The sequence below is a fragment of the Drosophila subpulchrella genome, chromosome 3R, assembly GCF_014743375.2.
Source record: "Drosophila subpulchrella strain 33 F10 #4 breed RU33 chromosome 3R, RU_Dsub_v1.1 Primary Assembly, whole genome shotgun sequence".
NCBI classification, from domain to species: domain Eukaryota; kingdom Metazoa; phylum Arthropoda; class Insecta; order Diptera; family Drosophilidae; genus Drosophila; species Drosophila subpulchrella.
The window spans coordinates 9163111-9186324 of record NC_050609.1 but is presented as its reverse complement, the minus strand read 5'-3'; the positions used below and the strand labels follow the sequence as shown (position 1 = coordinate 9186324).

The window sequence follows — 23214 nt, the reverse complement described above, 5'->3', positions numbered from 1 at the left end:
ATTAACTCATCGATCATTTATTTTGATTTCGATCATTATCGGTTGATTTTTGGTTTTAATTTCGTTATCAGCTTGAATAGGAATTGACATTGATGGTTGGGAAAGATAGTCAAAGTAAAAATGTCAGCTGGTTTCGAAATTAAACGAGTGTTTTCCAGCTCTATTATGAGTTTTCAATATTATAATATATATTGTCCTACAGAGAAAGGCATTACCAAGATCCTCCGCTGGTTTGAGATTTAAGGAATGGATGTTACCTAGTTATATATATGGTAGGTAAATATTACAAGGTATCGGACATAAAGTATTGCATGCTTTTTGGGGTCCTTTGAAATGGGTATCAATAAAAATATATATTTTGAAACTGCCTTTCCTTATGACCTTATTATCCTCTACATCCTCTGATTTGTATTTAAAATCAAATTTAAGTAATACCTTACATAATAATGAAAAGATAAAGGAATAATAAAAAAAACGTAGGAAATGGTTAAGGTAATATTCAGTTATACGCGGTTATTAATATAGTCAATTTATATGTGTATGTTCTTTAACATCGTATTATTTTTACATGAAAAATATTATAATTTGAAAAACTATTTTATGAAATGTATGCGAAAACATTTTGTAGCAATGAGGGATGAGTTCCCTTTTCATTCCACCTGATTTCGCGTGTTGCAGATATACATTTCTGAGATGGTCAAGCCGAGCATCGTCGCTTGGAGACAGACTAATCCGCTGTCCGCAATCGCGCTGACCTGGGCGGTCCTGGAAGATGCCCGCACTCGCACTCGCAGTTCCTTGCTACCTAGATACACCCGAGCACCCCGCCTCCTTGGCCATTATCTGCAGTTTTGTCTAAGCTAAGGCGATTTAAGCAGACAAAACCGCAGCTCTCGCAAGTTGTTTGGACCCAGTTCGTCCTTTCGTCCTGCGCTGCCTTCCTTCCGACGGGTGTCCTCGCACTCATGCAATCGTGGCATTCTATTCTGCGCTGTGAGGCTACTCCTATGTTCCTATGATTTGCATATTCGAGCTCGTAGCTCCTTTGTTTTAATGCGCCTCCACCCCTTTTGGACCCGAGTCCTGGCTCTTTTGTTGGCAGCATTTACCTGGCGGTGTGTGAGTGCCAGTTCGAGTGTGTGTGGCACTGGTCTTTGGCCAGGATGCCGCGTAAGAAGAAGGCAAACGGCCAGGTCGGGCCAGGCTGGACCTGGAATTTGTCCTTCCAATCTAAGCCAAATGCAGGCTGGCCGCCTTGGTCTCCATCTCCTTGGTTTTCCAGCAGGGAGCAGGCAAGCAGCAGCAGCAGGGAAATTGAAACAATTGAAGAGGAGCCTGCCATCCTGGCAGCCAGGACAACCAGACGCAGCATTTTCGACCATCAACTACTGGCCACTTACGGACTCGCCTCCTCCATCGGCAAATGTCCTGTTCGCCGAAGAGAGATGGAACGTTGGCTTGAGCTTGAGAGTGCGAGCGAGATGTCCTTTTTGGCCTGGCCAGAGCTCTAGCAACGGCAGACGAATCCTTTTCAAAATTAAACTATATGCAGCAAGTGGAAGAGCAAGGCAAGGAATCCACAAGTACACACGCGCTCACACACACATAGTGCCACCCAGTTTTCGTATCCTGGTCCGAGAATCAGTCGAGTGCGAGCCACATGCAAATAGCAAATAGCGCAGACACATGCACTTTTTCTCGTATCCTTGGTCCTTCTCCATGTCCGTCCGTGCATCTTATGTATTCGGCAGAGCTTTGTTAAGATATTCTTTGCACCTAAGATGGACGACGTTAGATACGGGTGGCAGCTAGGCAGCCAGGCAGCTAGGAGCTTATATACAGGTTCAATCAGTTGCTAATTGCTATAGGTCCGAAAACAGTCATGTGCTTTAGCATCGCACACACACTATTACCACTATTTGTTTATACTCATATGCCAGGATATATAAATGAGTGGGCATATGCACACACACATATGCTTATGCGGCGAAAATATGTAAGTGCAGTGCAGGATACTCAAGTGGTCAAACAACGCGCCCTCCAGATTAGTTATAACTACAGATTTGCGGATCCCAAAGATGACTTTTACCACTATAACTGATCTATGAGTTATTTAGTATTATCCAGCCGCAGTAGCCGATGATCAGAGCGTTTGACCTTAAAATTCGATTTCACTTCAACACTCTCTTACGAATATAATCACACAATTTGTTTGGCACAGTTTTTTCCTCCTTTCTTGTCTGCATTCTTTTTCTTGTTTTTAAACAAAAAAGGGATAACAAGAGTGAAAAGAGAGAAAAAGTTTGTCTGAGTTTTAGCTTTTTTCTTCTCCTTTGTATGTTACAAAAAGTAATTATTTTCATTTTATTTTTATGTGCCAGTCTAGCCGGTTTACTTACTTTTCCTCGTATCAATTGCTAAGGGGACAAATGGGTGCTTTAAAAAAATATTATGTCACTAAACTTTTTTACTCTTATTAAACGACTTGTATGATGGTCTTGAGACGTCACAAATCTAATAGAGATGGTTTAAGATTGATTATTTGATTAAGATTAGGACTTGGAAATATATTGAATGGGACTGGGGAACTGTAGAACTTTGACTATACCCGGAAAAGTATTATCATTCGGCATGAGTAGCGCAATAAAGGCAAGGCAAGCAAATCTATTCATACACCCATGTTAACTAGCGTTTCCACACCGCGTATAGCCATATTCATTCATGTGAACTCACGCCACCACTTCAAATAGGCTTTCTTTTGCGCCTTTTCTCATACGTGTTCGACATTCCCTGCACTGCAGCATAAAAAGTACAAAGATGGAGTATTTTTGGTGGGGAAAACTCAACTACCAGATACCCATTACCAAGTATTTGTCTAAAATGAAAGGTCATTAATTGGAATTACATGCTATATTGAATCTTCAAAGAATATAAGCATATTAAAATTTGAAGGCATAATAATATTAAAGCATGCACATACCCTTGATAAAGCGGATAAACCCCTTAGGACAAGTGCCAAGAGGTATAGAAGCCACAATGCGGTTAAATGATGGCGATATGCGCTGACGCTGTAAACTCAAGAGTGATGTCCTTTGCCATTCACTCGTCGCTAAGAAATACGAGAGCCTGCAAACGCCAAAGGATGCGACGGCGACGAAAAGCGATAAAACGCGATTTTATGCACGTGTTGAGTGGCTGCCAAAAAGGGCTGGTTCCATACCATCATATCCCATTCCCATGCCTAATGAATGGGCAAATAGGCTAGAAAAATTATACAAAACGAACTTTTTATTTAGAGAAGAACTTTAAAAATATGTATTCTTAAGATTTCCAACGAATCAGATTGATGTCTAAAAAATTACATTTTTTTTGGTATCTCTCAAATGTACTATAGTAGTTAGTTGATAAAAAAAAAGAGGGTTAGCGAAATTGTCAGACATTTTCGTCACGTAAGAGAAGCTTACAAAAGTGCGGGAAAAAAAGTAAATGGACATTGCATTAACCAAACTCTGGACAACAGATGTCTAGGGTTGGTCCCCTGACATTATAATTCAGGAAATGGAGGCGTAACATGCTCGATGAACTACACATGTCAATAAAATTCCCACAATAGATTTGTAATGCGAATTATATCTAGGCCAAAACGATTAAAGCATAAAATATATATATCCCTTGCCGGAAATGAAAACAGACTTTTGATCTTGTAATATTTCCCCAAGTTCCTCAAGTTATGGCAAGCTTTCATCTTTTTTCCATTTCGATTTTAGCATGGGGTTACAAATAAATTTCGGTGCGAAGTGAGCAGACCATTCCAAGTCGTTTGGCGAAACCAAATACGATACGGCGCGATGTTCCTTTCCTCGAGGGGATGAAAACGCTGTCGCTTCCGGTTGAGTGCACAGAGTCGCGGAGTTGCAACCTTCCTTCCAGCGATGTAGAATAGCGTGTCGTGTTGCTTGGTCAGTTTTGCAATTGCGAACCTTGTCGTCTTTCGACTTCGGTGACAAGAACCAGGACTGACGGTGTTTAGCGAAAATACGAGGGTAGGGAGGTTATCGTAACTGCGACGCAGAAATACCCTTTAATCTAAGGAGATATGTTACAAGGACTAGAGATAATATTGCAAAAATAAATATTGGTTCTTATGTCTTAAAATTTGTTATTGGAAATATATCAAGTTGTGTCATTTTATTAGGGTTATTAAAAAATATAATCACAAATCCCTTAAATCTATCATTAGGTTCTATTGGCTTATGGCTATTTTAGATAGTTTACATTATTTTATAGTATTTTCAAAACATATATGGATTTTGGTATGATATATGGTTTGATATGGTCTAAAAATGTTTTATGAAACAAAGTGGAATGGCAGCCTGCAAAAAACGAACAATGCGGCAAGATATCTTCTAGATACTCGTCTTTCGCCATTCCCCGCCGACTATGCGCATATCGATTTCCTTCGGCTCGAGAGCAATTCACTCGAGATCGGGCCAAGTGCCACCGGCAAAAAACGCAGCCAAAGGGGCCCCAAACTGCGAACTGCAGTCCCTAACTCATTTCCCTGGCTCGCCGACTCGCTGTTCGGGGCTCCAACCCTTTGACAAAGAAAAGCGTCTCCCTGACGGAAAACTGGCGGCGGGTCTTCGCGTCCAGACGCAGGACTTGGCCATATATGGTCAGACAGGCGAGCGAGCTGATGACGTTGCCTTCTGTCCCTTGCCTCCTGCCCCCTGACCATCCAGATCCACATTCACATCCTTTGCTTCCCGACCTTCCAGCCCCGCGGCTGCTGTTTACCATGCCATGCTCGGTTTAAGTCGCAGAACATCCGCAACCACCGCTGCCCCCACCCACCTGGCAACCCCATCACCTTGCAACATCGCCACCCACCACGCCCCACCGCCAAAGGTGCTCCGGCAATGGCCAACAGCCTTCGTGGCTACAATAAACTAGACGCCAATTTCGCTGTCGCTGACACGGCCATTGCCGCGGCCATCGAGCAGCGACCATCTACATCTACACGGAGAACAATAAAGTGGGGTTTCTTATGGCCAAGATAATTTGAATATGTTATGGTAAACATAATAGTAAACATATGTTCTTACTGCACTTGTGCACCAGTGCGGGGTTATCCTGTACTCAATGGGGTGTAAAAAGCATTATGAGGGGTTTCAGAAACCCAAGAATTATATTAAGTTTCAAGCACTTGCTAAATTTGGGGGTATATACAGAAGATATGTGGTGCTTCTTAGATTTGTATACTATTTGAATATATTTATATAATTCATTTGAATATATGCTTTAAAGAATTTAATTGTAGTAGCCCCAAAAAAAATCAAGAGGATCAACCGGTAGAAAAATCTGCTTAAAATAGACCTCTAAAAAGAACCAAAGTTTCAATGTGTTAGCAAAATATGATTTTAAAACCCTATATCATATCTCATAAAAACAATATCTTAATTTTTATTTTCTGGGGAACATTTTTTCGAACTTCCATATGCGACACTGATTTCTCACTGTGCACCTTCTAGCTTCTACCGTCGACCATTGTCGACTGCAGGACTCGCCGGCTCCACTTACTCGCCTTGTCCGCGATGGAGTATGGAGTGGCGTATTCCTTTGCTCAAAAGCAGACCAAAACCAAACACACATCGACTTTGTGTCCGAGTCCTCGCATCAGTGTCCGCATCTGTCTGGATTCGCGACCCCCGTCACATCACTCGGGTTCAGAGTTCCCCGTTTCCCGTTCTTCGACCTGACTCCCAATGCCCAATGCCCGCGACCTCATCCCATCTTGGTTCTTAGCGACGTCGTCTGTCCATCGCATTTATCCTCGCTGTGGGCAACGCCATGTGACTTGGATCGAATCTGTGATTGTAAGTTGTGCGCCGTCGTTAGGATGCCGCATTGGCAGTCGGTGGGTGCCACTTCGCCATCCCTCCATATCCTTCCCGTCCTATGCCCCCCAGATCCCCATCCACTCCCACTTGGCTGGCCTCTGTCCACCGGCTGTTCAGGGTCTGTAGCCCAAAGACAACGGCGGAGTTTAAAACCATCATCGTCGTATACATACTCGCTTGGCTCAGACAGCGCGGTATTGTATAAGAATGCCTCCCAAAGGCAGGGCTCAAATTTAATACACAGGCCATATGTGAAGAGGTATTGATTAGGAAAAATAATGCCCGTCAGTGCTTGCGATATTTCAATCAAATTATAGAAAATACAATGAATTTTAAAGTATTGGGTATAAAATATAATTAAATCTATGATTACACAAACGTTTTACACTTATTACTGTTTACATATGAGTTATATTTATAAAGCTAGTCACAGAGGGTAATATATTCACGTTCTGATATTATCGTAAAGAATTAGACGAAATCTCTATAGCCTTGAAATGATTTAATTTAAAGACGTATATACAAATCGAGAAATTAAAATGATGATGATTAAATGATTAAAGTTTTAATCAATGAGAAATAAAGAAGCCCATAAAGGTGTTTGGGGTATGAGGCACTTACAAAACTGGGCTAATATAGCGTGGCCCATATTAATAAATCCAAAGAGGGGGGATATGAGTAAAACTATGATGAGATTTCCACGTAAGACCCCCCGCAGCCCAGGCCATTACACCATTATACTCCAAACCGAAAGGCACTGGCTTTGACTTACTGTTCGGGGGAATCAAATGTCTTAATTTCGCGTGTTTATATCTTAATCTTGGCCGTTTTTAAGAGCGTCTATTGGCCGGGACTTTTATGTTCTGGGGGACTTGGGTCGCGGAAGCCGGCCAAATAATAAAATCCCAGCGTGGTGAATGGCAAAAGGAGCTATAGACATCCACGTACAGGACGCAATATTAAGGAAGACGCGCAAATAGTGAGCGGGTTGGGTTTTGGGCAGCATTAGGCGGTGAAATGGGGCCGGAAAACGGCGGATGGGGTGGATGCGGATCTTGTGGACTGGGGCATTGCGCGTATTATGGCGACACTAGCGACGCCGTGTGTCCTTTTGTCCCCAGGACAATAACACTTCCGTGCAGTACATTATCATAAAGGGGTTAAGTCGCTGATTTTCATCGTGTGTGTGGTGTGCTCATTTAAAAACTTACACATGCTGCTGGCCCCGCAAAAACGGCCCAACCGGGGATTTCCTGGAGGCGTACATACCATACACCACACCCGAGTCCTGTCTTATGTGACGGCCGCAAGGACTCAGGCTCAACTCAAGGAATCGCGCTGAATTTCACCGCTTTGTTTCAGCGCTCTTGTGGAAAAGATGGCAGCGGCTCATTATGCATCCCGATAAGCGATGTGCCTCCCCAGCGAGTCCTTCGCCCCCAGGTTAGTCTAACGAAAGGTTGGGTTGCGTTGGGTTGGGCTTGGAGTGGGTGGTACACATGTGGATATGAGGCGACTCTCGATGGATGGATGGGTGGAGGAGGCACGACACTGCATTGTGTCAACGAGGGAAGGCCGCCTGTTTGACAACCCCGTCTTGAGCCCTCGCTGCCGGCCGCATTGTTTTGAGTTGTGACCCGCGAGCGGTGGCGATGGCAGTGGCAGCCTTTCAGCAGGGTGGCAACTGAAAGTGATTCTGTCTCGGTCTCGGCAGACTCAGTTACTTGCCACCCTTTTTCGCAATTTTTCGCCGCTTTTGGCGCAGTTTTTTCGCTCTTTTTTTCAGATGGACGTTGTCGGTTTATACCCATTAGTCTTATGGTCGAGGGGTATATCACTTATGTTTAAGGAAAGAGAACTGTAATGGATTAAGTCTTGGGTTAAAAATCGAAATATTAATGTAGGTTATTTAACCTCAAGCCGTCGAAGATGTGCCTTCTTTTAAGTAGATAGTCAAGTGTAAATGTTAGGGATTGAACAGTACAAAATTAGGGTCACCTTTGTAAAAACCTTTTTTTTTAGATTTGGAAAAGAGATTACGGAACAACCTTATAACAGAATTCCTTATATTTATTAGCAGTAGGCTAAGAGACAAATTTACCGGGAATATATACAAAGAAAGAAAGATAGTGCAATTTGGGGTCACCATTTTTTTAAAACTTGAAAAATAAATAAAATATCTAAAATTCATGGAAGTTTTACACTTCACGTAGAGAAACACAGAAATTATGATTAGTATTTAATGATTTTGACACCATTTTTCGGAATTTTGGAGAGTTTTCTCTAAAATGTGAGAGGTATCTAATGGTCTGTAATCTCAACTATATCCCTTTCACTGACTGTAATTTGAGCTATGGCCCCTGTTCGAGCAACCGGGCGCCCGTTGCTCCATTCTCGCTGTGCATTCGTCCCTTTGTTTTCGTCATGTTCGCTCCTCCATTGTTGCGACTGTTCTGCCGAGGCCCGATCCTAATTTAACACGTTCGAATAACCTTGAAGCGTTTCTTATTACGCGCGACCGCAGTGATAGCGGGTCTGGAAACGCGGGAACTGGTAGAGTTCCAGGGGCTCAGGGAGTCAGGGACTCGGGGAATCCAGAGGAGGAGAACTCAATCGGCTGCCCAGGTAATGCCGTTTGCATCGAATTCAATTAGACGCCGCTGACTGACTGGTTTGCTGACTAATCGATTCGAACGAGCGAGAGAGTGTTTGACCTCGAACACTGCGAACACTCCGTTCGCCCCACTGATAACCGATGACTCCGGGCCTCATTGTGATTCTTATGGCTTCACACGGCGATTTTGCATTTTAATGGCCTTCTTCGAAGCGACGGGGGGCGTATTTGCGCAGGGTGGAAGTGGAAAGGTGCAGGACCCTCCACACGTCCGCCGATCCCTCAAATCGCTGGAATCCTGTTTAGCTCAAAGTTGGCGACGAACATTCCCGCGAAAAGTGTTATCCACCCTGATAGTTGATTTGAGGGAGACGTGGGTTGTTATGTACTTTATCGATATTCTGGAATATTATGTCTACAGTTTGCTAGTTGATTTAAGGGAAACATAAGTTATCAGATATGATTTCCCAAACTTTCAATCTAATCTGTTTCGGAAACTAAATTCTATTTAAATACCTTTCTTAAATCATAAGCTGCGTCTGTAATTATTATAGACTTATTTATAACCATCTTGATTAAATTTTGATTTCATTGAAATCAGTTTTATTTAAAGAAGTCCTGGTAACCCAGAGAATAAAGTGACTATCGCTCAACCACATTATATGATATGTCTATTATATATTGATATACAAATATGGCTAAAGAATACCATTAACTAAATCCATTCAAACGAAACTTAAGCAATTTGCCATATGATCATAATAATATACAATTTGATGTAATATAAATAGGTGACTAAAGAAATTACTAGAAGGAATATTAGATCTATTTATTCAAAAATAGGTTTGGATTTTGCCAAGACCTATCCCAAAACCAAAAACAGAGCCCTGTGTATATTTGAATTTCCAAACGGCATCCTCTGTTGCAATCTCAGAGTGCGGATATGTCAACGACTGGAAGGGAAGGGCAGAATGCCCAGTACTGGCCCACAATAATTGCTAGCGTTTCCCGCGTTAATGGCCGTTTCGCTACGCTTCACAGTTTCAATTTTTGGACGCACATGCACAGAATTCCTGGCAATGGCAGGATTGTCTCCGATTCCGATCCTAAGTCTTCGCAGAACAGGAAAGAAGATGAATGGCACGGGGTCACGCAGCCACCTACGGGGCAGTCGCAGATGTGCAGGTAAACAATCGGGACAAAAGATAAAGATAACCCAAGGCGGATTAAATGGGAGTGGGTCTCGGTCTCACTACCTCGCCGAACCGAAGGATGCAATGAAAACAGACCGCTGATTGTTCGGTCCTCTGAATGACATCCGAAAATCGAGAAAAACATTGAAATGAGCGGGCATGAGTAAACACTATATGGTTAATACCCCCGTTAGAAAAAATCCTCTTACTCGGAGAGCTAAGAAGTTGCAGTTTCCTTGATTTAACTTACCATTTCTTTAGGCACTTAAATTTAAGTAAAGTTGGAAATTATTAATAATGTATATTTCCATAGCTACGAAATGTAATTATAATGTTACGGCTTATTCTCTATAAACATGAAGGACTGGGTTCTATTTTTATAGAAAAATCCAAAAATGCCATTTCTTATTTTTAGGCCATTCCTATTAAGACAGATTCCAAATTACAACGCACAACAGGTTCATTTTTCAACTTCTATGCAAAGCGGATATAACTTTTCCAAGGTTGTAAGACATAGCCCATGTGATCTTGACTCCTGCTGATTTTACAGAGCCATATATTTAAGGGTACATATATTTTCCTTGGGCAGGTAAACGGTGTTAAAGGTAATCGAAGATTTCCTTTTTGTCTCGTGCTGCGCAATAGTTTGTGCCAAATTTCCTGGAAACTGGCATGCTGTTTCCTGAGCCCCGGTTTATATATGTAGCTCTCTATATATATTTATTTGAAGCTAATAAACTCTTGTATTGTAATTACATATTAACTTCCAATGACGTTCATTAGTGGATGATAGCAAATGCTTTGAAAGGATTATGTTCCCAAGCTAATGGGAGCATGTCATTTTGCAACTTAAACCTGGGAAAGTAACAATCTTTTATTATTCCTTTACATTGAAACATGATATATTAGTAAAAATGAAATAAAAAATCATTTTTAAAAGTGCGCAGTATGGGAAAATAAAATTATTCTTAAGGCGAACTTGTGATTTAAAAAAATTGAATCTCAATTAGTACATATATTTTCTTGAAACTTTATATAATCCTTTAGGCTAAGGAAATTCCAGGTTATATTATTTTTTTTCTTTTGTCCCTCAGCCAACTCGCCTGATATCACCGGATACTTTATTGCGAAGGCGTAAGGGAAATTCCTATGAAATGGCTACTCTCCTGGTCAGCATGCTGATTGGAGCTGGCCACCCAGCTCTGGTGGTCTCCGGAGTGGCCCGCGAGGAGACGATTTTGAACGACCAACTGGCCATTCCCTATCCGTATCCGATCGTCGAGGTGGAGGCGGAGGAGGTAAAGCCGAAGGTTGAGAAGCCGGGCCAGAAGTATAAGCTGCGCGGATTACCCGATTTGGAGAGTCATCTCGAGGAGGATATGGCCGAGGTTCACAGGCTAAAGGCGGCTGAGGAAAAACGGATTCAGGACGAAATAATCCGGAAGCAAATGGAGGTGAGGATAAACATGCACTTGTACTCTTCTCACTGAGGATTAATGAGCAAATTTCCCAAAAAGGAACTTGAGCTGCTGGCCGTGGATCGACATCATTATCGACGCAGCCATGCCTGGGTGGTGATCATCAACAATGCCCCTTGGAGTGTGAAGCCCAAGACTACCTACACGGATGTCAACGGGGATGTGGTGGAGGCTCCTCCCATGGCTAGTTTTATAGAGCCCTCGACGGGATTTATTTGTGAAACGGGATGCAAGCAGTACATCCTAGTGGATAGCATCTGGAATGAGTACAACTACTATGTGTGCAAGCAGAAACATCAGCGGGTTGGTGAACTGCGATGGGATCTGCGGGACACCAAGGACTGGGAGCACATGCTGCCAGGTGAACCGCCCGAGATGCGCACCTATAAAATGTCCTCGGATGAGAATATAGCCGAGGAGGAACACGATATCAACGAGGAGAAGCACTTGGACTGCATTGGTTCCTGGGTGGAACGACTGCACATTGGTTTGGCCGAATTTGAGCAACGTTTTCCCAGCTCCGAGAAGAAGATCCAGTACAAAGGTGCCATACACGAGCGTTTCTCTCCCTATTCGCAGCGCGATGGCAAGGTGATGCAGCTAACCATTTTCAATAATGACGAGTGCACAATACCCAAAGTCCGCTATGAGTTCTATGAGAATCGATCGGATCTCATGCGTCATGTGAAGTACACATATGCCACCGATCAATTTGAAGAGATATTCAACAAAGGGCGGAATGACAGCTTGAAATGTAAGTGTATAAAGTCGAAATTCTTTAAATTCCAACTGATTTTTAACACATCAAAATATAATAACAAAAAAACTAGAGAGGTGAAAAAAGAGATGATCTATATATATAAAACTATATTTAAAATTTCACGAATCAATGCAGATTCCAAACCAATAAAGCTACAACCTACAAGTTTCTACATCATATTCATCCTATACAGTAGCTTTCAATAAACCCAAAATCTTTCAGCCATCGAGTATTTCTCCGACACCACGCAACAGCGAAAAGTATACTTTTATTCGGCTTCAAGAATAGATTCGTTGGACTTAATGGTGGTTGAACCAGGCTCTTTGATTCTCCACTACAAGGGTCGCAGTGACAAGTGTTGGTATAAGGAATTTGAATTCACTCCAGCTGGAAACGTTCTCAAAGTAACTAACAAAATTATTTAGCTAACATCTTTTGTAGGAATTAATTAAAACAACTCTTTCAGAAAGTCACTGAGAAATTTCTGAAAGCCAGTGCTAATGATGTGTGCACAAATGATATTGCAACACGCATGTTTCTCTTTCAACAAAATAAAATTGTTTTGAAGTTTCATTATACATTCGGGGCACTAACCGCTACAACAGTTGAGTTTACAAAGCCACCAAGACCGGATTATGGCAAAGAGTTGGTTTACGATGAGAAACTAACGAAAATATACAAGGTAAGTGGTTTAATCAAACATTAAAAGTTGTTTCCCAACTGTTAAGCTTAAAATCTCCTACAGGCTAATCCCCTAGATCCAACTCGCACTAATCTCGAGTTATACAGATTGTTACGCGACCAACTGCAGTATGAGGATCAGTTGAGGAAAAATTTTGAGAAAATCTTCGAGGACATAAACAACATCTTCGATTTACGCAAGTTCGAAAAGGCTGAGCCCAAGCTTAAGTTCAGCATATTTGATCCACTAAGGAATGGAGCAGCCAGAGCAATACGAATGAGACAGGTAAAGGTGTTGCCTAATATTGTAGAATTTACTTGTGATTGCCAAATTATATAACATTTAGTTTGAGGAGGAAGAAGAACTCAAAAAGGAAATAGCCAGTAAGCCCGCTGATTTCCTGGCCCCATATCTAGTACCTTATAAGGACCAGGAGGAGCTTACTCCCGAACAATCTCTGAATGCATATAACTCTTGTCTAAACGACTTGAAATCGCGGTTTGTGAGCTTGCTGAACAATTTGCAGCGTCACTATGAGGATGTAAGTCCCTGGTTATTATATAAACATAAATATTTATAAATTGATTTCCAGCTAACCTCTGAGTCAAAATCCCTTAATCGGTTTCTCAACAAATTTGAGAACCAGTTCAACAACTATGATTACAAACGTCTGGTACAACAGTCGAAGGATCTGGAACTCAATAAGCGAATGGTGCAACAGCGCTTGACCCTGACTCATGAAGAGTCCCAAAAGAAGTACGAAATAGTTAAGAACTCCTTGCTCAAGGACTCGAGACTTAATTTCAAAAAGGAAGATTTGGGAAGGAGGCCGTCTGAGACGTCAAAATAAAAGTCCAACAACAGTTTTATTAATCAAAGAAATAAATAAAAATATTTATTGGCTAAGCAAGATATTAAAGGGGTAAACCTTATAGTTAAGAAATTAACACATGTTAAACTTAAAACAAGTTTTAATATCGAGTTACCCAATTTAATTCAAAGAATGACTTTAAGATGCTTTAAAAAAAAAGTTTCTTATCTTCTTCAAATCATCTTACCGCAAATCATCTTACCCGCAGCCAAAAAGAATTCATAAATTAAACTAATATATCTCTTGCGAATCTTAATTGCAATTAGCCAAAATGACCAAATAAATAAATTGAATTCAATTGAGGCCTTCAAAGAATTCAACAAGAACAGTTTACTTTCCGATTAAATCGAAATCAAAGGTTGGCCTTTAAGATGCAGATACGAGGTTTCTGAGAGTTTCTTTCACCGGTGGATAAGTGGATTCTAAAATGCGAATGTCGATTTCATGGCCTAGAATCATTGCCGCCGCGCGAACAACGTCGCTAAGGGCGAGTTTCGGGTGGTTTGGGTGTTTTTCGGGTGATTTTCGGAGATTTGGGTGGGGGTAGAGGGGAGGGGGATGCTACGACGACGACGGCGAGGAAAATTCGTTTCAAAAAGTGACCGTTTGAAAATTGGACAAAGTGGCTGATGCTGCTGCCGTGTACGGACCCGCGCCCAAGGCACACAAGCCGCACAGCCGAAGAGCCGTGGTTGGAGGCAGGACACTCACACACACACTCACACACACCTACGTTCGCATTCACATACAAATATCCTGAAAAACACACATTCACACACATACACACTCACGGCTGAGCTGGGCGGCTGTCCATTTAGCGCGATACTCATACCCACACCCCTTGAAATGCGCTCACACAATCGTTCACGACCCACGCACACACATGCACACAGCGAACACTCATATGATGTCCGTGACCCCCACCCATTGCCACCCCTCGTCCTGATGGGACGGCGAAATTGGGTTCGTCCCTTGAAAGAATCGTCCTAAGATGAAAGTGCTGTCCCTTGTCCGCCTACCGTACGTTAGCTTCGCTGAAAATTTGCTCGTGGCATGAACACATGTGGCGTAATTTCGTCGCAGATTTTTGTTCGCTAACTGGACAAGGAGATTTCGTGCACTGAGCGAAAAGAGGGTGGCACATTACTAAAAAGTTTAACTATATATTTTATTTGATTTTATATATTTTGTGTTAAAATACTATCTTGAAACCAATATTTTTCCCTTTGAAAATTGTTTCCTACGAAACTTTAAAAAATATATTCTTAAAAATCACCAGAAATTACTACTCTTAAACTACTATTTACTACATATTAAAATTTTAACTAGTTTAGGATGATATCAATTATTTAAAATTTATAACTCATAAAAGGTTTGTTTTAAATTAAATTGTTTTTATTACAGGGAACTTATTTTCTTTTATTTCCGCAGGAAATAAGGCCGCTCGGCCTAATTTCATTTTAGTATTGCGGCCATAATTCATTTTAGAGAACGAACTTAGGCCGCCGAAGAAAATACCACGCGGCCTTAATTCCCGCGGACAAATTTCCATCACCCGTAATCAAGGTATTCTCAAGATTATACATTCTAAGGCACTTTAAAGCCACCCAAGATATACCCCAAAAAGTGTGCTACTTTTTTTTGGCAGTGTCCTTTTTGGACTTCCGAGTCGCGGGACCCCGTAATAGCGGCTAGTCAATGTTCTGCGCCAAGGCGTGGGCCGTGTGTGTTGTCGTCCCCCGCGGTGGTGGGACTTCCTTTTCGTCCTTTCGGTCGCCCCCTCCTCTCGACCCCCCGCCCCCCTCGCATCCTTGCCATCAGCATCCCATCCGTGGTTGCCTCGGACTTGGGCAGTGACCGGCTGGGCATAAGTACAGTTGTGTAAATACACTAGCGGCCAACGCCGCGGCCCAAGAATTTGTATTTTATCAGCATCATTCACATCGCGTAGTCAAGGACTCCCAATATTTACGCGAAGTATACACATGCACATGTGTGTGTGTATTAGATTGTGTGTGAGTGTAAGTGGGTTCTTGCCGAAGCAAACAGGACATGTGATGGTGGTAGTAGTGGTGGGGGCATCGCGAGGGTTTTGCACACGGGTTGTCGACTCCGTTCGTGTGTGAGTGTATGTGCACGTGAAAAAAATATAAAAATGGATTTTTAAAATATATAATCCCATCCGATAGCCCTCTTTTTGGAATTCTTAAGCAGATTTTTAGGCAAAGATAATATTATTTTAATAAAACTCTGAATTAGTCATAGTCAAATTGAAATCAGCTGTTTCTTAGTGTGACCATATTAATGGATTATATGATCTACTTAATAGTCACATTTAATACAGCTGTTTCTTAGTGTGACCATATTCTCAAAAGTGCTTACATGTGTGAACAGGTGCTATTTTTATACGAGAAATATATTTCCAAATTGAAAATCATAAAAACTTAAAAAAACCTCTTCACTTTTCTAGGTGTGTGCGCGAGGACACACGTTTGCGCGGGGCGTAGTGGTGGGGTGCGATCCTTTCATTTTATTCCTAAATGTCCTTCCTTCAATATTTCAAACGTGCTTCGTGACGCGTCCGTTTTGCAAAGCCTGGGCGACTTGCAAGTGGGCCTTCGCCTTTTGTCGCGCTCCGTTCTTCAGCTTGTTGTTATTGTTCGCCGCTGACATGTTGCTGCTGCGCCGCGGTGAATTGAGCGGAGTGGGTGGATTGGGAAAAGGAATGGGATGTAGGACGTGGGTCATGGGTGGACCTAGGTGGGTGGGTGGCGAGCAGGAGCAGACACCCAGGGGTTGGAGGGAAAACTTTTATCTCGGCGCATTTATTTTTCTATTCCACTTATAATATATGCCAGAAACAGGATACACACCCACATGGGCATATATTGGATATTTATTTTGTATTCGAACGCCCGGCGACGGACGAACGGACAGACGGACGGACGGACGGACGGACAGCGAACGTGTCAGCATCAGCATCACGAGCAGGAGCAGGAGCAGAATCGGCGGACTCGCCGGGTCGCCGGACGGTTAAGTGGGGTAGCCCGTTATAGGACTTATAGGACTGGACCTGGACTCATGGGGGAGTATGTAATGTGTGTGTGTGTGTGCCAGTGTGTGTGTTTGGGCCTTCGTCCGGACTCAGGACAAACCGACGGACGCTGAAAAATGGCGTGAATTCACTTGGGTGATTTGCGCGACGTCCTGCACGATACACACATTTAAGGATGATGGAAAAAATGCTCCTTTACCTTTTCATTTTCAGCGCTTAGAAGTTCGTCTTGGCATATAGCAAACAAAAAAAAACCACGCAGAAAGGTTCTGTGGAAGGAGAAGCGGGTGGGACCACATGACAAAATATCTACCCAGGTTCTTATATTTTCTATGTTCTGTACACTCTGATATATTCCAAAATATGCTATTTTATATCAATTAAAAATTGTAAATTCTTCTGAGACTTTTCAGGACAAATTAAAATGAATTCTGTATTCGATTGGATTTTATTGGACATGAAATGGTAATAAAGTAACTTCAACTTTTGAAAATTGCACTCCTAATTGATTTTAAATGAGTAGACCAATTTTTATTACTTTCACTTTAAGAATAAGTGGGACCTCACATAATGTACAGTATCAATATGGTAAGTTTATAAAAGTTGTAGAACTTAATTACTAATCTTAGGTTTTAAATAAAACTTCTCCTCTTAAAGTTATTTCGGTTAGCAAAAATGGAAGGAGCACCTTGTTCCTCAAAGTATGAGAAAATTGTAATTGATTAAATATGATAATCGAAATAATTCTTAATCAATTAATTCAGCAAAGTGCATTTACTTAAATTTTTAAAACAAATCATATTAATATATTTTTATTAATCTATAGTATCAGTAAACCTCTTCAGTGAATATATGACTTCATGGTCCAGATTTTATGGGCCCATGAAAAAATAGTATCTGCCATTCGGAGGCGGTCAGTAGTCCTGTGATCCGCTGAAAAGCGGAATAAGTACACCTGCCGTTGCTGATTGTTATGGCCCCGGCCATTTCCATCAAGTGCTAATATACCGACGTGTGCCCGTTGACGCCTCTTCCGCGTTCGGAGCCCCAGTTTATGACTCTAATTGCCCCCAACTTGGCCAAGTTGATACTGGTAACTGCTTATCTGTGCCCAGTTGATATGTTGATGACGTGTTTACTGCAGCATAAAGTCCCTTTTACGACCCATTTTATTTATATCCAAGCTCTGGTCATGAGCCTGTCCTGGCGCCAATAAATTTTTATTAGCCATGATGTGGCCGCTCTTGTTCCTTAAGACGGCCAGCAAACTGATTCCGATGTTTTATTGCCCATATTGTGGCCATTCGCATGTAATTCGCGTTTTATTCCCACACACACACGGTGGGCGTGTGAGGAAATTAGTTTTCAATTAGGTTTCGCTTATTTGCCTGAGATAAATGAGCAGCGCACTTTTCAGCCGAGTGGAGTTACTTTCCCTTGAAGGTCACAGTTCTGGAGTTTCGAACCCTATGTACAACATAATGAGCAACAGCCACACTATACATGTGCATTGCGGTGCACTCTAATTGAGGGATTAGTTACCCTGATTATCGGGTTCATTAAACTTTCACCAGACAATGGGCTTCTGTTATAATGCAGTTAGCCCAGTTAAGCAGGTGTGCGTATGTGTTATATAATGTACTTCATTATTGTGCAACCATGTATACATATGTATAGCAACTATGTACAGGTGCCGACTGCATTGACATTGACTTTCATCTCATTATAATGGCAACAAATGTTTATTTATGATTGTACTTGCCGACACATGTGTGTGCCTGTGTTAATGGAGCAAATTCCAGCCAAACTGCCACAAGCATTGGGTTAAACAACTTGTTTTCCTAATTTAATGATAATGAGCTATTTATGGCTGGATACATGGATATACACGTATATCGGTGAGTGTGAGTGACCAGCTACTTATGAGGCTTCCAGGGAAAGTGTTCCCTCCCCAGTGTGTTGATGTCCATGTGATGTGCGAACATGTCTCTGCATTCTGCTAATGAATGTAAGGCAACTGCAGGCTGCATTATTTATAATATCTGTTAAACACCAATTGGCATTTATTGTTTCCGGAGCCTTAATTTGTCAGCCTTCTGGTTAATGAGAGGTCTTTAAGTTATCGGAGTAGAGATACTTTAATTGCTGCTAATTGTAAGCTTAATCGCTTTCAAAGGCAGTCAGTTTCCGGATTTTACTTTTAACTAAGCTGACAAAAATATTTTAATTTCACTATTTAGGTGAGTAGGAAAAATAAGAAAAAGATTTATTTATTTTCATTTTAAAGCCACTTTGAAGAAAAAAAAATTTTTAGCCAAGGAAAAGCTTAATTTCATTTCAATTTTGTTTTCTTAGAGGCTTTACCTTTAAGCTTTCAAGGATGTATTCGTATTGATTTAAATTTAAATTGAAACGCAAAAAAGCAATTGTCAAAAGACTAGCTATAAATTGAAACATAAAGAAAGTCCCTGAAGGTAAGTTAATTAAAATGACTTTGCCCTAATACAATAAATGGTCAGCAACTTAAATTATGGTATCTAGTTATAATAAAGTAATAACCAAATATTTATCAAGCTAATTTATAATGAAATGACATCTTTAGAGTTTTTAAAAATTACAAAGATATTCAAATAAAATTATTTGCCTTAAGCAAATGATAAGTTTTGAGCTTAAACAAATGGTGCCATAGATAAGACTGGTGTTGTGGAAATTTTCTAATGACAGCCGCCGAGGTATAAATTATTTATCTCGGAATTATCGGTAGCGCATGTCGAGGGGGGGAAAAGCGAGCTGCCAATTGGCAAACAAACGCACAAATGTATGCTCGTCTTTTGCTCGAGCTTGAGTATTTATGTCTTCGTGGACCGCAGTACAATATACGCAGGATGCATTTATGCAAATGCATATCGCACACACAGATACACTCACACACACACACACACATACACCATGTAATTGCAGGCACGCGCAATTTCTTCAAGTTAGACGCACATGTGTGTGAGTGCGGCAAATGAAAGTTATATACTCGTATAATATGCATATTCCAGAGGAGGCATGCGCTAGTGTGCGTTCTCGTTCTAATTCTAATGTCCAGCGTTTGAAAGTCTTCAGGATGCGAATGCGAATGCGAGTACGTACGGACACACGCACCTAAGGACCTAGTTCGGATATACATAGTCTATGTGTCTATATGTCGGCGATGGCGATGGCGATGGCGACGGCAGTGGTAGTAGAATCCTGGCGTGGTCGTCAGATGGCTAGGATGCAGTCTTGATACATGAGCGGCCATCCAGTCGGGCATCCGTTCAGGCGCAAAATCTGATGTGGCTGCTCCTACGTTGTCCCCCCACTCCCTCCTCCTGCGCCACATCCTTTGCATCCTTTCGCATCCTTTTGCTTGCCTTGCGAGCCAAACTCGCTACGAAACTTTCTGCCCAGGAAAGTAAGCATGTGCACATGCCGCACACGTTCGTATATATGTGTATATATCGGAGCTAGGTAGGTGTGCTTTGCATCATTGGCCGTCCACCTCCACGGATGACCAGCAGTAACCGAAATGCACGATAAGATTTGGCACAGTGGTTCTGGAGAGCCGAGTTCCTGGTTGTTTTCTATGCGGTCTAACCTCGAGGTTCTTGGAAGTCCTGGTTACCAAATTTCGGCTATTGGATTAGCAACCATCTTTTGGTTTTCATTGGGTTATAGAAATATACAGTGGTAGACCTAATTTGTTGAATATTTATAGTCCTAACTTAAACAAACATTATAAAGTGGTAATAAATTAAATATTGGTAGTATTTGACCCAAATAATATAGTTTTTAGTATCATGACGAAAAAAGATATATCCTGTTAATCGAACACTTAAAGATAGCCTTGAAATAAGTTATAAGGAACTACTTAATAATAATTAAGTAGAAACCTAATTTTGATTTCCCATATTTGACCCATATTTGGAAAAAGTATTTCAACTAACCATCTATAATAAAATATTATTATGCAAACTTTTACTCTTTCTTAAATTTACTCAATACAAATACTTACAAATATTTTGGTAAAAAAAAGGGTTCTTATAATATAAAATATTAATATTAAATTGTAATTAAACAACCTAGGCTCCATTAATATTTGGTGTAAAGACAATATCTGCATGCAAAAATTCTAAGGTATATGTCCCAATCCGTGATATGGCAAATGGCAGTTCGTAATTTTATTATCTATTCTCGAGCGGAGCGGAGTTTTAGCAGTGCGCTCCTTGGACGAGTGTATATACCGGGCAGATGTATATGCAAATGCCAGTTCCCGAGACTCAAGTGGCCGAATGGGACAGGATGGAGGGTGGTCAGTCCAATGGAGGTGGTGGTGGTGGTGGTGGTGGTGAAGATGGGGTTGGAGACTCCCTTCTTGGTCAATTGCGACGATGGCGGCATTCGTGAAATAGCCAACTTTCGTACATACTGCGATGGGGAATTTTTGCTGCTGCTACGTCTCCAGCTCCAGCTCCAGATCCAGCTCCACCTCCATCTGCTCCTCCATCTCCATCTCCACCTCCATCTCCGTCTCCGTCTTTCATCTCTAGCTCTTTCGCTCTGCAGATGCACATGTGTGTTTGTGTATTAATTTGCCCACCCACCATGGCTGTATATGCAAGCCGGCCAAGCTGGCCATGGCAACTTGAAAAGTCGAATTTTCGCCATCTCGTTCCGACGTCTCGCGCAGCTACCTCAGCCAACAGAGTTTGCTTTGCTTTTGCTTTTGCTTTGCTTTGCTGCTACGGCTCCTGCTTCTGCTTCTGCTTCTGCTTCCACTTGGACTTCGGCTTTGGCATCAGGATCCCAACAGCAACAGCAACATCAGAATCAGCCTCTCAGCCTCTCAGCCTCAACCTCAATTTTAGTCCTGGCGCTGACGATGGCGACGCAGCAAAACGTGACCTAGCCCGGTTAGAACGTACCCATATAGACTCCATCGCCAGTGGACTAGAGAAAATCTCCATCCCCAAAAGGCCCCAACCCCCAGTCCTTGCTGAACAGTTTTCAGTTTTCCCCCTACAGTTTTCCCCCTCACGTTTCACCCTTTCTGCCCACTACAACCACTGGACCACCGGACATGGAGCCATCATCCTCATCAGCTTTAGCCGCCGATGTAGCAAGCAATCGCAAGCCGTATGCAAACAATATTTTACATAGCTACTGTCTGGAGGTTCTTGCTGCCCGACTTCGTTGGCGATGGCCTTCCTTCGTGCCGAGGCCTTCTTGCTCCGCTCCTTTCCTTGCATCCCGACGGCCATCGGTGCTCGATGTCCGAGCAATCGCACTCACACAGCCACAAGGATGGGCACTGAGAGAAATAAACACATTGTTATAGGCTCTTCTTATGTTAATAATAATATAATATTTACAATATATAATATAAGGTTAACATATGGTAGAAAATCAATTTTTCTTTACCATTATGTATGTAAAAACTTAAGCATTACAATGATTTTAAGTCAAATGCATTAGATTAATAATATGAATTTTATATTATTGATAGGTTTTGTCCTTTGCTTTGAAAAAAATATAATTATGGCCATTGACACTGGCTTAACTTTTAAGAAACTGACTTGTGTTCTATAAAAAAGTAATGGCAACCAAGAGAAAAAGTGTAAACAGCTTAGCATTTTTTGGAATTTATATAATGATATGATACTGATTGACTTTCTTAAGTAAATCCAATCAGTTAGTAAAATTTTTAGCAAGTGTCATATGGACATTAAAAAAATATATATATTTAAAATGTTGATACTTGTGATACTTGTATTGTAAAAATTACAACTCTCATTTAAATTTATAGGTTTAACTGACTACTAAAACATTTTATTAAGTTTTTGGACTTTGAGAAGACCTTCTTAGAATGACCCCTTGAGTATTTTGATTTACCCAAGACTTGGCTAAGTTGGCTCCCCTCGCTTTTCCCAGTGTAAGGATATGGGGGATACGGATGCGGAGGGCCACGGAGTGCTACGTATGCTGCGATGTTTGTGTTTGTGTAAATGTCCGCATCTAAATTCGCATATACAGCAGCGGTCAACTATGGAAATTATCGATCGACTTGTTTTTGGTGTCAGGTGGTCGGGCGATGGATGCGGTGGCAGCAAGGCAGCAAGGCAGCATGATGGACACGCGGCTGGCTGGGAGATGGGGGCAATAGGAGACGTGGAGATCCTGAAGGGAGGACCATGAGGACCAGGAGGTCCTGTGTGTGTGCCAACGAGCTGGATTTCGGGGGCGGCCGATATGCCAAGGCGAACATGGGCGCAGCGCGTAGATTGAGATGGCAGGGCCAAGTGGCAGGAGTGGCAGGCGACTCCTATTCCTATTCCTATGCGGAGTCCTTTTGGAAGGAGCTTGTCACACTCTCTCGGCCCAGAAGTTGCCGGCCCTGCGAATTACCACTGCTTGTTCGTCGCATTCGTCGTGGTAGAAGTCCTCCCCGGTCCTTCTAGCTGCTTGTGCAACGGACACTGGGCCTCCAGGACAACGGACAAAGGACATTGGACATTGGAGAACGGCGAACGGCGAACGACAACGACATCGCAGTCGGCCCAACGACTAGGAGATGACCAAGACCAAAGGAATGGGCGAATGCTCTGCATTTGCGAAGCATTGAGCGGAAATATTC

The 23214-nt window shown here is 41.9% G+C and overlaps 1 protein-coding gene across 1 annotated transcript in view; it reads left to right on the top strand.

Annotated features, from left to right (window-relative positions):
- LOC119551949 (coiled-coil domain-containing protein lobo) overlaps window positions 1-13479 on the top strand; it is a 30632-nt gene extending 17153 nt beyond the window's left edge. The window contains exons 3-9 of the mRNA XM_037861642.1: window positions 10802-11161; window positions 11225-11939; window positions 12168-12349; window positions 12412-12627; window positions 12691-12912; window positions 12974-13168; window positions 13220-13479. Coding sequence (XP_037717570.1) covers window positions 10802-11161; window positions 11225-11939; window positions 12168-12349; window positions 12412-12627; window positions 12691-12912; window positions 12974-13168; window positions 13220-13477 — 2148 coding nt within the window. The 3' untranslated portion in view covers window positions 13478-13479. The remainder of the gene's footprint in view (window positions 1-10801; window positions 11162-11224; window positions 11940-12167; window positions 12350-12411; window positions 12628-12690; window positions 12913-12973; window positions 13169-13219) is intronic.
- The last annotated feature ends 9735 nt before the right edge of the window (window positions 13480-23214 follow it).